At 41.8% G+C, this 16,211-nt stretch overlaps 1 protein-coding gene across 1 annotated transcript in view; it reads left to right on the forward strand.

Moving 5' to 3' along the window:
* The window catches only part of LOC128423941 (probable acyl-CoA dehydrogenase 6), a 54,510-nt gene that overhangs the window by 8,231 nt on the left and 30,068 nt on the right, over window positions 1-16,211 (forward strand). Inside the window, exon 2 of the mRNA XM_053409575.1 lies at window positions 1,833-1,953. Coding sequence (XP_053265550.1) covers window positions 1,833-1,953 — 121 coding nt within the window. The remainder of the gene's footprint in view (window positions 1-1,832; window positions 1,954-16,211) is intronic.

A 16,211-nucleotide genomic window follows, 5' to 3' on the forward strand; every position in this document is an offset into this window, starting at 1 on the left:
AAATGTCATCTTTAGCTCTATGGAGGAAAGGCAGGATATAAATAAAGGTGCTGGTCAGCAATTAGGCTTGTTCAATCTTCTTACCGAAAACCGAGTTGCTTCTATAAGCAGATTTCAAGAAACCTGTTAAAGAGTGTTACAATGGTGTGTTCATATATATATATATATATATATATATAATAAATGGGATTCAACTTTGCAAGTGGAACCTACAACAAAATGTTGCAGTGTGGAGTGTTCAGAATTTCAGCCATGCCATTCCTGTCTCACTTTCCAGTTTTCTGTCTCTCTGGCCCTGTCAGTCTGCATTCTGTGACCACTCAGCCCAGTGTTCATTTGGCTGATGGGGGTTTTGTGCCTTCTTAGGATTCTTTACCCCAAAATATTTTTTGTAACCTTGTGGTTTCACAAGCTTGCTGACACCTCTTCCATGTGTGAATGTGTTACAGTGTTGGCTATATAAGCAATGACACCTAGCCTCAGAAACAGGGAAATGATTTCAAAGTTCACTGACAAAATATACTCTACTGCACATGAGTCAGTAACTCATTTCCTGTAAACTTTGGTGCGTCATCTGAATATGTAACCTGAATGCTGACTTGCATACCTCTGTAATAGTTTTAGCTGTTTGTAATAAATTGTTCTTTTTTCTGACAAAAAAAAAATGTTTTCCTTCTCATGTTAATAGAACCATAGAATGGTAGAGTTGGAAGGGACCCCGAGGGTCATACAGTCCAACCCCTTGCAATGCAGGAATCTCATTTGGACCATACATGATCTCAACTAGATCATTCTTCATTAAAAACCTCAAAGGAAGGAGAGTCCACCACCTCTTGTGGGAGTCTGAGCCACTGTTGAACAGCTCTTAACTGTCAGAAAGTTCTTGACGTTTAGTCAGAATCTCCTTTCTTGTAACTTGAATCCATTGATTTGGGTCCTAGCCTCTGGAGCAGGGGGAAAAAAAAAGCTTGCTCCATTTTCCGTACGGCAGCCCTTTAGATATTTGAAGATGGCTATCCTATTTCAGTCTCTTCTTTACTAGGCTAAACATACCCAACTCCCTCAACCATTCCTCGTAAGGCTTGGTTTCCAGAACCTTTCAAGATTCATGAGGAAAATAATTCTTATCTCATATGTTTATCTGCCCCCATTTTTCCATTTACTTCCAAGCAGCTTCAATACCCCTGCAGGGCAGAAAGGATTCACAAAGGAGTGTGTGAATTTCTGTGGTTCCCCAAAGGGCACTTAGTCGGAAGTGGGGAAAGAGCTGGCATTTGTCAGGCCGTCCAGCAACCTCCACCAATCTGTTGCCCTCCATATGCTTTGGACTACAACTCCCATCAGCCCCAGCCAACACATGGAGACTAGTCCATTAGGGAAAATGGGGCGTATCAGCTTTCCCCTGCTTAGTCTCCACATTGCCCTTGTAGAACTCAGTGGGGAGGAAGAGGGGCAAACTTAGAAAAATTTGGCTGTGGCGCCATCTACAGTGGGGCTCCCAGCCTTCTGCCCTACCAGTCCTAGTGGGCACCAGCCAGCACCGACTACAGGATGCTGTTGATTTGAATTGAAAGTGTGATTAAGATGAGGGAAATCTCCCAAGAAGTAGAAAAGTCAGCTGTCCTTAGGTGTTAACAAAGTGCTTTGCTTCAATTTAAGATGAGAAGCCTGACACACAAACCCTGCCACAATCTCATTTAAGCTGTAGCATCTGGTGTTAAGCCTATTTAGGCCCACTGAAGCTTAATCGGACTCACCCAGGCCAAATAGCACAAGCTTAACTTTCCGAACTCTTGTCTCTCCCTCTCCCCCCCCCACTTCTCAAAATACAGATTATTGACAAAGAAATCAACCCATTTGTGGACAAATGGGAAGAAGAGGGACAGTTTCCAGCACACAAAGTTTTTAAGACTCTGGGGAAAGCTGGATTCCTTGGAGTGAATAAGCCAACTGGTAAGAAATAGTCTTAAGTCTCTACTTTCAATGTAAAAGGCATGTTCTGGCCTTTAAAGGGCTTGGTTCAGAGATTTACCAAAAGCTATTTCTAAATTAATCTCCATAGCTATTTGTAAATTCATCTCATTTAGAACATTTTAACACCAGGGGGATTTCACCAAGATACATAGCAGTTTTCCCTACCCTCCCGATCACAGGTGTAATTTGCTCTGGGTGTATTCTGGGAAATATTTAATTTATTCTTGCAGAGTCTCCTTACACATTTGAACGAAGAGTCTGACCTTATGAACCACTGTACCAGCAAACAGATGTGTAGGATGAGAATCAAAGTTCCTTGTGGTCATTCTTAACATAGTTGCCTTGTGTGACCTGACTGCATTGTAGAATTTAATGCAACAACTGGGAACGGCAACAGAACGTTGCAGTGCTGTTCAAGGTGCCAGCCAAGCTTGCTCTCATCAGTACCATTTCTTTTTCTCTCCTGTCTTTACCCCCTCTCCCTCTCCCAACGGTCAGTCAATATTTTATGGTTACTGAGCATGCTTAGGTTTGGGGGTTTATTTATTTATTTATTTAAGGGGTTTTGTACTTCTGAAAAGAGACTTGCTTATACCTTCTTTGTGTGTGGTGCTATTTTGTCTACATAGGGATTGGACAATGTGATCACCGTGTCAACCCCATAAATGGTTTCATCATAGGATGGTTTCATCATAGGATTTAGGGTTGCTGCACAGATCCATTACACAGCACAGCATAGAAAATGACAAGGACTGGGGATGCACCAGACCTATAAAACACATTCAAAGCCTACCCTCAAATAATTATGGGAATTGTAGTTCACACATAGCCCACAGACCTACAATTCCCAGTACCCTTAACAAACTACAGTTCCCAGGGTTCTTTGAGAGACGAAATGTATTTTGAATGTGCTTTAAAGGTCTGGTGTATATACAGCCAAAGGTAGTTTCATTAGGGATAGGTCCAGGAGAACATGAATTGTTGCCAAGTTACATTTTTTCACCTTAAGGTCAGGAGGACTGCTAACTTTGAAAAAGAGCCATTGGTTTGCTCTGCCTCAGGTTTTTGCTTTTTGTTAAAAACAGACCTTTAAATTTGTGGCAGGACACCTTGTAAAATTTGGACTAAAGTGGACTACACCAAGAATTCAAATCACTTGCCAATTTTGTCCTAGGGTCTGCTGTCATATCTCTGTTAAAACACTCAAGTAGAAATTGAGAGAGAAATAACTTCTTGCTCTTACCTTGGGAAGATTTTTTTAATCCTTAGTCGCTTCTGAAAGAGAACTAGAACTAGTCTAGTTACTAATTTTTTAGTAAACATACTTTGAATCATAGTCAGGGTTGAAAAGATACAGAATCCACGAAAAGCAAATGAGGCATAATTGCATGGTTCAGATCTAGTTCTGAGTAGTTATATGTGAGCATTTGGTCATTCCTGTTTAAGAAATGCACTTTTTAAAACCAAATTGCAGAGTTAAATGGAACAAAAGCTTGGTAATGTATCACTTATCTTGTTTTCTTTTTTCGTCTGCTGCCCCCCCCTTTTTAATGCTCAGCTTTTAGCATAAATTGAACATAGGCTTCAAAATGCACTGCATATTTAAATTGCACAAGATTGGACTTCTTTTATTATCCTACAGCTTGGGTCACATCTCTAGCTGTGTGCTGGATGGCATTTCACCACAAGAAAACTAGCAAGATGTGCAAGGCAAACGTTTTGAACATATTGCCAGATCTTTTTGAGCGCCTGCTATTTGTTATGTCCCACTCAAGTGCAGGGTTTTCCTTGAAAGGCCGTGTGTTTGCAAGTTTTAGTATTGTCTGCAGGTAATGAGGACTTGGATTATTGTCTCTTAAATGCTCCAGAATTCAGCCTCTGTGATTTTGCTTCCCTGTAAGAATTCAGCTATTTAAAAATAGCTCCCTTTGCAAATGTTTCATAAGTCTCCAATGTGAATATGTTCCTCAAGGTATAATATTGTCACCGTCTCATTGTGGAAACTGCTTCAACTGGGCTGGTTGGGAGGATACTTCTTTGATTTTATAAGAGGCAGACTGTGGGATTAACCATTTAATGGAGAGTATCCTTGAAGGCATTCTTTCCATTATTGTTTATCTTGGACAGTTAACAGCTGCAGGAAAGGCCCAGGAACCCAGACAAAAGAAAGAACGTGTTTATGCATGCACACACATGTGTTCTCTCTCTCTCTCTCTCTCTCTCTCTCTCTCTCTCTCTCTCTCTGACCGTTGATCGTATCTCTCTGATATAAAACGAAAGCCAAAATTATGTCGAAACGCTGCCATTATTTTAATAGGGTTTGGCCCAGAATGAGGGAACGATAGCCATAAACAGTTGCTCTGCTTCAGAAAACTGCTACACCGTGATGGGTTTGTTTGACAAATCCAATTAGTTTTGAGCTTCCACTTTATAAAAATGCTGACGGTGCAAAGAGAACATTAAAGATTAACTTTAAAGGACAAATGAGATTACTGGTTAAAGAGAACTTGAAACCAGAAACTGGATCAAAGCAGTTCTCTAGACTGGCATACTTAGAGCAGTCTTGCATTCCCAATTTGGTCGATGATTTGACTTCTCTTTTCATATCTAAGGGTATGTTCACGGAACTGTTTGCTTCCCATTCAGTGCGCTACCACTGCTAATCTTTGAAGCCAAACTTACATGCTGCTAGCTGCAATCCATATTGATCCTGGAGTTTCTTGACTAATATTGCCGTTCGATGTGGTGTTTCCCCGCCACAAACCAGTTTCAATCCATTTTTTTAAAAAAAAAACACAAATCCAGAATAATGTGAACATTCCCTAACTGCTGTCACACAGACTCAATGACAGTTTTATGAATAGGAGTTCAGGGAGAGTTTCAGAGGCAGGGAGACCAAAAAGGTCATGGCGGTCGAGTGAAGACATTCCTGTGCCCTTTCTAATGGGAACATCTCATTGTAAATGCAGCTTGAAAAGCAGCTGGGGTGAGTGTGTGAAGAGACATAACCTTGCTGTGTTTCTAACCACTAAAATGAACGTGCTCGTAACACGGCTAGTCTGAAGGTATTTAGGCTGCAGTCAGCTGGTATTATGCCAGTTCTGATGTTGGAGCAGCTGCCTTTGAAAATAACTTCACTAGTTTTTGCATATAAATAAAGTGTTTTGAAATCCTGCATCACAAGGTGTCTAGATTTTGTGTGCCTCTCTCCATCTTTGTGTTCAATTACCCCATCTCCTTTCTTTTCTTTGCTGGATTGGATTGCAAACCTTTGGGCAAGTCTTTGTGTTTTATGTTGTATAGCACTTTGTAGGTGTTTGTGCAATTAAAAAAAGGTAGAGGACCCCTGACAGTTAAGTCCAGTTGCAGACGACTCTGGGGTTGCGGCGCTCATCTCGCTTTACAGGCTGAGGGAGCCGGCGTTTGTCCGCAGACGGTTTTTCTGGGCCATGTGGCCAGCATGACTAAGCCACTTCTGGTGCAACTGAACACTGAAACCAGAGCAGCGCACGGAAACGCCGTTTACCTTCCCGCCGGAGCGGTACTTATTTATCTACTTGCACTTTTTGGCATGCTGGGACCGAGCAACGGGAGCTCACCCCATCGCGGGGATTCGAACCGTCAACCTTCTGATCAGCAAGCCCAAGAGGCTCAGTGGTTTAGACCACAGCGCCACCCACGTCCTCCTATGCAATTAATATATAATAATTAAAAAATGTTCAGGAAGGTGGTGTGCATGCTCCCCCCCCCTCCCTCGCTCCTCATTTAATCCCTACAATAACCCCTTGAGGTATGTTAGGCTGAAATGATCTTCATGACCAAGTGGGATTTGAACCCTGGTCTCCCAGGTCCCTGTCTGACACTAACCTCTACAACACATTCACACACAATTTCTGTCTAGCCACCTGTTCTACTTCAAAAGTAGGAAACATCTGCGTGATTGTTCCATTGTGAAGAATGAAGTGTGTAATAGGAATAGAATGTTTCAACAGAAGTGGACAGCCAATGTTTGACTGTGATCAACTGAATTGCATTGGGTTTTTATTGTGAAGGTGTCATCAGCTTTTGTCTACATACGTAGTTGTAGCTTATTAGTTTGTCATCCCAGTACATTCCTTTATTAATAGTAAACTCTGGTACAAGTTTGGGGAAGTTAGTAAGCAGTTTTCATTATTGCCAGAGGAAAAGGGAAACGATAAATAATCAGTGAATCCTAAAAATGAATGACAGAAATGCTGTTTGAAGACATCTTCTGAATCATACTGCTAGGGTTTGATTTTTATGCCTTTTATTTTAGGACCTCAACCACATATTTTTACACTAATTACCTGGTACTAACTTGGAAGTTTTTTAAAGTTGATCATTTGTGTAGATTTATAAGCTGATTATGTTACATAATCACTTCTTGTTTCCAAAATTAAGTGTCAGAAAGTATTCACCCCACCAGTTGTTCTTTTTTTAAAGGAAAACAATCTTATGTTTACAAAAGCCATGCTTAAAGTTTGGAGCATGTGTTTTCAAAAACTTGCTCCAGAAATGTTTCCCCTTACCTTTGACTAATCAGTTTATAGAAAGTCAACTACAACATATACTTAATGGCTCAATCTGGTGAAACATTCTTCATTTTAAAGATTGGATAAACCAAGGACACATAGTTGCTTAAGATCAAGCAGTAATCTACTGAATCAGACATACCTTCCAAAGTATGTCTTTCCAAATAAGACATATCTTTCCAAATAAGACCTGCAAGAGAACAACTTTTAACAAAATATGGAATTCCTTGTCTTAAAATTCCATTCAAAAATCTCTTGTTACAGAATGCTCAGAGAAAGTTGGTTTTAAAAATCTATACAATTCTATCTAAATTTAAAAGAGAAGACTGGCAAGCAACATGCATAAAAATGGGATTTTTTTTTAAAAAAAACATGTTTATTGCAAATTTGTAAAGAAAAAAAAAGGGGGGAAATCAGGGAGGGGTAATTCTGTCACCTGTTTTGTCGTTTAGTTGTGTCCGACTCTTCGTGACCCCATGGCCCAGAGCACGCCAGGCACTCCTATCTTCCACTGCCTCCTGCAGTTTGGTCAGACTCATGTTTGTGGCTTCGAGAACACTGTCCAACCATCTCGTCCTCTGTCGTCCCCTTCTCCAGTACTCAATGCTGATTTCCTTAAGAATGGATGTGTTTGATCTTCTTGCAGTCCATGGGGCTCTCAGGAGTCTCCTCCAGCACCATAATTGAAAAGCATCAATTCTTTGGCGATCAGCCTTCTTTATGGTCCAGCTCTCACTTCCATCACCTTCTGTTAACAGTGTAATAAATATCACTAAATCCATCTTAATTTACACATACAAATCCATATATGCCATCCAGACATCCAAATGTTTGAAAAATGGGGGGAAAGTTCTTATGAAACAACATCTGATAATGCAACAGAGTGGCTATTCAAAAATACACGTGCTCCATTAATCCATGCTAATTTAAAGGAAAATTTATTTGGAACAATTTATCCATGTTAACTTGTTTCATATTGACAGAGAAAATATATAATCAAAACATGTTCTGTTTGAGGTGAAAGAGAAGCGGAGTCAATTTCAGACATAGTTGTACAATACTAAAATAAAAACCTTTTGGATTATAGAACCAAATGCAGTACAAGAAATGACAGGATATGTGTTATCTAGAAACTGAAAACATTTCTCTTCTGTATGATACAACCAGAAGCACAGGTCTCCAACTGAAGGCAAATTTTCTGTACTTTGTAATGGAAGAGAAAAGATCCCAACACACGACACTTGCATTATTTACTTGTATGGCACTAATTTTATTATCGGTGTTAGATACTGTTTCCTGTTTGTTTTATATACTGGCTTTCATTGTTTTATTTTTGTTACTGTTATCTTTGGATTCTTTTTTGGGAGAAAAAAAGGATGTAAAAAAGTTTATACAAACCAGAAGTTAAAATACAAAAGCCAATTATTTAAAGTGTCCTTGGAAAGTTGGTACTCTCTCTATAATCTCTTTTATAATATGTTTTGAAGAGTGAAATTATATTGCTTACAGCAATTTTCTACCAAGTGTACTATAAATCACTTTGAGATGCCCCATATAGGAAACATTTCATAAATGAAAGAAATAATAATGTGCATATCAAATACATGCATTAACACCTAACCTTTTTTTTCTACAGAAAAGAAAACCTACCGTATTTTTCCCTCTATTACACGCAGATTTTTTCTCCTAAAAAGTAAGGGAAAATGTCTGTGCGTGTTATTGAGCGAATGTGTGGTCCCTGGAGCTGACAAGCGCGAGTGAAGGCATAAATCAGGCAAATATCAAATCGTCCGGAGAAGGGAGGAAAGGAGGAAGTTGCTGCTTTCCTGCATTCTGCCTCAGGGTCTTACTGCCCACCCGCTTCTGTTTCCTTACTGTGTTTGCTCAAACGGAACAAAGAGCAGAGAAAACCCCTCCCCTCCAGGCAATTCCTTTCCGTGCGTCTGGGACTCGAAGGCAACATGCAGGTTGGGGGGGGGGAGAGAGAGAGCTGGCTGGCTTGTGGGGGGGGGGACTTTTGCCTTCCTTTCCTCCCTCCGGTAAAACCCCTCTCCTGCATTCTTAGCCAGCTGCTTCTCTGCACACCCCTCTCCTTGTCGCTTCTATGTTTTTCCTTCCCTCCCTACTTAAAACGTGGTTCCAATCACGGATCCACATGGATCCTCAGGATCTTTGCATTGAGTCACCCCAAATTCACCATCAGATCACATAGCAATGATCTGATGCAAAAACAGGGCTGCAATGGTGCAAAAACATGGTTACAAAGCACGGATCCACATGGATCCTCAGGATCTTTGCATTGGGTCACCCCAAATTCACCATCAGATCACATAGCATGTCCATGGCTACAGCCTGCACCAAAAAAATCACGCACCCACTGTTGCCTGGGGCTGCAATGGTACAAAAACGTGGTTACAAAGCATGGATCCACATGGATCCTCAGGATCTTTGCATTGGGTCACCCCAAATTCACCATCAGATCACATAGCATGTCCATGGCTACAGCCTGCACCAAAAAAATCACGCACCCACTATTGCCTGGGGCTGCAATGGTGCAAAAACGTGGTTACAAAGCACAGATCCACATGGATCCTCAGGATCTTTGCATTGGGTCATCCCAAATTCACCATCAGATCACATAGCATGTCCATGGCTACAGCCTGCACCAAAAAAATCACGCACCCACTGTTGCCTGGGGCTGCAATGGTGCAAAAACGTGGTTACAAAGCACAGATCCACATGGATCCTCAGGATCTTTGCATTGGGTCACCCCAAATTTACCATCAGATCACATAGCATGTCCATGGCTACAGCCTGCACCAAAAAAATCACGCACCCACTGTTGCCTGGGGCTGCAATGGTGCAAAAACGTGGTTACAAAGCACAGATCCACATGGATCCTCAGGATCTTTGCATTGGGCTACCCCAAACTCACCGTCAAATCACATGTCTGTGGCCGCAGCATGAAGCACAAAAATGATACATCCACTGTTTCATTCAGAATTTTTTTTTCTTGTTTTCCTCCTCTAAAAACTATGTGCGTGTTATGGTCAGGTGCGTGTTATCGAGCGAAAAATACGGTAGCTATCATTCCATCCTGTCCATTAAAGAGTTATTTGAAACTCTGAGGTTAAAAGCTTGCAGGTCAAGCAAGGGCCGTTCATCATTACTTGAATGCCTTCAAGTGTTCGTTTTCAAACAATTCAGTGCAACAAGCAAGAAGTCAGGGCTAGACCTGGATGAGTTGCTGATGGCTAAGTGCCACACCAGCTGTCCTCCCCTTAATTATTTTCTTCTCTTTTTCTGTTTTGGGTCCCCCTATACCTCTTCCTTCTCTTACTCTGTTTTTTGACATTGCTAGTGGTGTTGCCAGGGATGCGGGTGGCGCTGTGGGTTAAACCACAGAGCCTAGGACTTGCCGATCAGAAGGTCGGCAGTTTGAATCCCCACAACGGTGTGAGCTCCTGTTGCTCGTTCCCTGCTCCTGCCAACCTAGCAGTTCGAAAGCACGTCAAAGTGCAAGTAGATAAATAGGTACTGCTCCAGCGGGAAGGTAAACGGCGTTTCCGTGCGCTGCTCTGGTTCACCAGAAGTGACTTAGTCATGCTGGCCACATAACCTGGAAGCTGTACGCCGGCTCCCTCGGCCAATAAAGCGAGATGAACTCCGCAACCCCAGAGTCTGTCATGACTGGACCTAATGGTCAGGGGTCCCTTTACCTTTACGTAGTGGTGTTGCCAAGGATCACAACCAGCTGTGTCTGGCATAGCTACGGCCATTTGCACTGGGCTGCAGGATTGCTACGCAAGACGAGAATATTGTCCAATATCTAGGCCTCCATTTATTAATGTTTATCTCCTGAATATTTTAAACGAAGAGTGCAGATTCGTTAGGAGGGAATGCATAAATAAACGTTGAGGCAAATTAAATCAAGTGTCCGTGCAATCTCCAGAGTACACAATAAAGCTAGAAAAGGCTGTTCTCATTAACATTTTTTAATGGCAGCATGGCATGAAGCGACACAAGCTTCTAATTAGGGGAATGATGTAGGCAACACTCTAGGTTGGTAGAGGTATGGCTTGATCTAATGCTTTAAAAAAGAGTTCCCACGGTAATTGTGCTTACTGATAACCTGAATATTCAGAAGCTGGGGGTTGGGATGGCACAACCCCAGTGAGTCTGTAGCTCAGAGCATGGGCTTTGCATGCCAAAGGACCCAGGTGAAATCTTGGGGTCTGCAAGCAGCGCTGGAAAGACCCGTGTCTGAAGCCTTGGAGACCTGCTGCCAGCCATTGTAGAACAGTGCAGAGAGTAGGCAGGTCGTCTGACTTGGTATAAGACTGCAATCTCATATGCCCTTATCTGGGAGTAAATTGTCTTAATTTCAGTGCAACTGACTCCTGAGTAGGCAGGCACAGAATTGTTTACATGCTGCTTTTTTTGGGGGGGGGGACATTTTAAAAATGCAACTGCAGAGGATGGGAAGACATTCCAATGGCAAAATGTAAACTCGGCAGATTGGCTAGCGTGTTAAAGGAGCATCCAGCCTCTATTAACAGAGCTTCAGTATTTTCACTCCTAGGATTGTTCTGGCCTTTTTCGGGTGGCACATTTACCTTGGGGAGCCATTTCACCTTGCTTGTCAACATAGCAGCGACTTCAGATTGGCAGATTCATTGCCTGCTGTTTTGCAGATGCCCCTTTCCGAAGGGGAAGCTCCGGCAAGCGTTAACTCTGAGCTCTGAATTCTAAGTGTGAGTTTTGGAGACCTTTCTTTTGACCCAAGCAGAGACAAATCGTATAAAAGTGTCTAATGGCAGGGACTGTGGAGATCCCTGTGGAAAACAGGGGCAATCTATTGTTCCCATACCTGGAGAATCTTAATAGCTGATCTCAGACGGTGCTGCACTGAATACTTTCCATGTGTGTGAAAGGAGAATCCTTAACCTCAGTAGATATACAAGGAAACTTGATTTTTAAAAATGCTATGTCCAGCCTTGTTTTTTGCCCCTTTGTTGCAGGAAAGAGCCCTCTGCTATTCAGAAAGTTACGGTAATTACTGTCCTTGGGAAGGGAGAAGGTATGCCAGTATCTCTGGATACTTGCAGAAAATCCTATCTCCCTGGGGAGGAAACGGCACAGCTGGAGCATGAAATGTACATTTTCTAAATTCAGGCGTAGGCAATCTCCGGCCCTCCAGATGTTTGGGACTACAATTCCCATCATCCCTAGCTAACAGGACCAGTGGTCAGGGATAGTGGAATTGTAGTCCCAAACATCTGGAGGGCTGGAGTTTGCCTATGCCTCTTCCAATCGTTTTGGGAAGATCGCTTGGTAGGTTTTGTTGTTTTCCCAGCTCAACCCCAGCTAAGGCTGAGGATGGATGGAGATGGAGGAATTGTTAGCAGGCGTGAGAGATGGGCACTGTGATCACTTAGGAGAAGGGGGCAGTGAGGCCTTCCAGCAGGGAAGGGCAACCTGTGGCCCTGTACATGTTGGTGGACTCCCACCTGTCACACTGCTTGGGGATCATGGGCAGTGCTTTACAAAAAAAGTGAGAAGAACTTGGGGATAGCCAGTGAAGCTGAATGTTGGAAGATTGTGGACAAAAGAACGTTGTTCATACGACGCATAGCTGAACTATGGAATTGGCTGCTACAAGAGGCAGCGGTGGCTACCAACTTGGAGAGCTTTTAATAGAGTATTAGACAAATTCATGGAGTAAAAGTATGGTTTTTAATTTCCAGTTGCTGTAAACTGCAGGAGGGACGAGGGCTGTTGTGTTTCTTTCCTGCTTGCATGTGGGGGACCACTGTGAGAACAAGATGCTGGACTAGATGGGCTACTGCAACTGAACCAGCAGTCCCTTATGTTCTCCAGATGCTTCCACTTGCTTTCTCTCAAATTTCACAGGAAGCGTCTGTCCATAAAAATTCATGGTTCCAAGATGGTGAGTGGTAGGAAGAAACCAAATAACCTTTGTGTGGTGCTTAGGATGTCATAACTGTCTGCATAGTTCTTAGGAAATGCAGTTCCCCCTTCCTCCACTATTCACTCTCTTTCAGCTATTTAAGGCAAAAGATGTAAAGTTTGGCTGTCGTGTTCATTGGACATTGATTATTTAAAAGGTCAAAATGATGCTCAGTCTTGATGGTAATTAATCTGCGTTAAGGCCAGGATTCTTTTTTGTCATCTAGGAGCAGAAAAACACCTTTCTTGATAGTGGCAGGTTAAATTTTTAATGAACATGGCCTTTGTGCCATGATCGTTAGTCATTTGTGATATAATTTGATTTGCAATTAATTACAATAATGTGTTTTCCATTAATCAGCCAGGCCTGCTTAGGCAAGCAACAGCAAGTTTAGTCTAGGAATGTTTCTTGGAGCATTTAATCCGTGAGCAAATGCAGCTCCTGGAAAGTAGGGAACCATGACACTGTCACTTTTGGTTGTGTAAGTTTCTCATTTCTCCACATTCCCACAGCAAATTGTGATTTATTTAAGTCCTCATGAAACTTCATCAGCATTTTAGTGTGATTTTTCTCCCGATACGAAACATTTGGGTACGCCGCTTTGACGGATACAATGGTACCTCTGGTTACGTACTTAATTTGTTCTGGAGGTCCATTCTTAACCTGAAACTGTTCTTAACCTGAAGCACCACTTTAGCTAATGGGGCCTCCCACTGTTGTCGCACCGCCACCACACAATTTCTGTTCTCATCCTGAAGCAAAGTTCTTAACCCGAGGTACTATTTCTGGGTTAACGAGGCTGTAACCTGAAGCGCATGTAACCTGAAGCATATGTAACCCGAGGTACCGCTGTACATGCATTTTTGCTAGGAAATGCCCCTAAAATAATGCATTTTTGGTTGGAGAACTGCATTGCAAATTTTGAGGAGTGCAAATTTTGAGGAGTACCTGTGTTTCAGTGGTTGGAGCAGTAAGAATGAGGCAGTTTCTCATTAAATAAAAGCTAAATTGAATTGTTCCTTAATACCAAAGGGCAAAGATGCACAAGTTATAACACTTCAGTGCAGAGGCCCAAGTGACAGCCCCACAGCCACAAAGGCTGACTAAACTGAAGCCAATTGTACTGCATCACCAACTGTACACAGTATTCCATGCGTTGTTGCGTCATAGATTTGTATAAAGGTGTTGTGATATTTGTTGTCTATTTTCTCTTCTCTTCTCATTGTTCCTCAAGATGGAAGTTGCCTTTTTCACAGCATCAGTACAGAGACATTTCAGTCAATGCCCAGATCCCATTCCTGGCCTGCTGCTGCCAACACAGACACCACTAGCACTATAAGTGAAGCTAGGAATTTTTTATCCCACTTTACACTTGCTTCGGTTGAGCTGTTTTTGGCTTTTTGATCCCCATTCTGCTGTTTTGGAGAGATACTTCTGGGGCTCTTTGCTGTCCCTGTTTTGTTTTTACCACCCTAAATTAATTGGAGTCATCAGCAAACTTGTCCTGCGCAGTGCTCATCACTGTCTTGTGACAATATATAACTTTGGGGGACCCCACTTTTTACATGCCTCCGTTGTGAGAACTATTCATTTACTGTGTTCTCAGTTTCATATTCTTTAACCAGAAACTTTTAACTGTTTCATATTCTATATCCATAAGAGCATCTTGCCTCTTATCCTATGATTACTAAGTTTGCTTTGGAGTCTTGGGTGAGGGACTGTAGCATGAATCTGCTGCAGTTTGATAAGTTTGGTTTGCTTGTTTGTTTATTTAGGTTATTAGTTTGCTGCTCTCAGTTTTTAAAATTGTTTTTACTTCATCTCATAAATAAGGCATGGATTAAGGCACAAACGTCAAAGTCCACTTTTTGAGGGCAGAGCTGCATTTTAGGTCATGCGTTTCATCTTCCACGACCTTGTTAAAATTTTGTTTTGCAGAGGAAGCAGTTTTCCACACGATGAGAAAAGGAGAGAATCAGAACACTAATCTCCACTGCATATTAAGGAAAACAGAGCCTTGGAAATACTGATTAAAAATCAAGGCACGTTGCCAAAAAACCTGGCTGTTCTTTTTCTCAACAAGCTCAGTTGTTTTAAAAAAAATTAAATAGTTATACATTAATTCTGGTTTCCAAGGCTTTTTAATAAGCATTATGTTTTGGTTCTGCCCCCCACCTTTTCTTTCTCTACCTTCTTTCCTCTGCCCTCACCACAAAAGTAATGGCCTGCCATCCTTTTCTACCCTTCCCCTTTTCCTGATGTAGGGAGGAATAGAGCCGTAGGTTGTGTACACAACATATATTTCAGGCAACCCCTGGAAAAAAGAATCCTGGGAACTGTAGTTTACCCTTCAAAGAGCTACAATTCCCAGCACTCTTGACAAAATACAGATCCCAGAATTCTTTCCCCCATAGGTTGCTTCAAATGTATGGCACAAATGCAGCTTACCTTTGGATGGAATCGTTGGATGGAAAAGCTGGTGTTGATTGTAAATATATCTCAGATCCAGGGTCAAGGGAACAGGTTGCTATATCTTCTCCCTCTTTTATTGTGCCCACATATCCACTTGACTGCTTATGCTGGCAAACGTCTATAGCTGTTATTTATAAACAGAATTTGAAACTGTTTTTAAGTGGATGCCAGAGCCCAGGGTGACAAACATAAAAAAATTAAAGCAGCACAATTTAAAATAAAATAAAAGCGTATTTAAAACATCCCTGGTTTAAGCTTTTGTTTAGTCAAACTTCCTTTAATAAGAGGTTCCATATTAGCAAGAATAGCAGTGTGGAATCTGTGACGCATCCCATCCTTGCAGATGTTGTTGGATGCAGCTCTTATCATCCCTGACCATTGACCATGCTGCTTGGGGCTGATACAAGTTGATGCCTGACAACATCTGGAGGGCCACAGGCTCTCTTTAAATTCCAACTCAGCCATGAAGCTCGTGCGGCCTTGGACCAATCTGTTTCTCTGTCTGTCTGTCTGTCTGTCTGTCTCTCCGTCTCTCTCTCTCTCTCTCTCTCTCTCTCTCTCTCTCTCTCTCTCTCTCTTATATACCCCCTGATAGGAGGATAAACTGCATGTTTGTGATGTTCAGAGAAATCCATGTCCCCCTGATGGAAGGGTGCAACAGAAATGTAACATGCCTAACCCTCATAGCGTGTTTATTTAAGAAAACCAGATGCCTTTGAAATAACTATTGGGGAAGGGGCCTTATGAAATAGATGAATTTAAATTAGCCTGAGAAGAGGTTTGTTTGTACATTTCAAAATGAAATAAGGTTAATTAAAATCAGCGGCAGGGTCCTGAATAGGTGCCAACTAGGATTTTGCATGATCTTGTTTGGTATTTTATGCATTAGTTAATACAGAATAGGGCATTTGTTTTTAAAACTGCTCTTGGCTTGACGGACCATTCAATGCATATTCAGTGTATCCATGTGTGTTACTTTATTGGCTTTGAACCTCTTAATAAAGCGATTATGCATTCCACCGCGTTGCTGTGTGATCTGTGATAAATTGTATTGCAATTAGCATTGACAGGTACTATTATAGTCAAATGCCTGTATTGCTATTGCAGAATTTTTTAAATTTTTGGGGGTCTTGTCTTTTGCAGCTAGATTTGTTTCAAGTTGTGTATCATTTATATAGTGCTATCAAAGTTCTGAACTGCAGTTCCCATGACTAATGGCCATGCAGATGGGACTTAGGGGT

This window comes from Podarcis raffonei, chromosome 12, assembly GCF_027172205.1.
Source record: "Podarcis raffonei isolate rPodRaf1 chromosome 12, rPodRaf1.pri, whole genome shotgun sequence".
In the NCBI taxonomy this organism is placed as follows: Eukaryota; Metazoa; Chordata; class Lepidosauria; order Squamata; family Lacertidae; genus Podarcis; species Podarcis raffonei.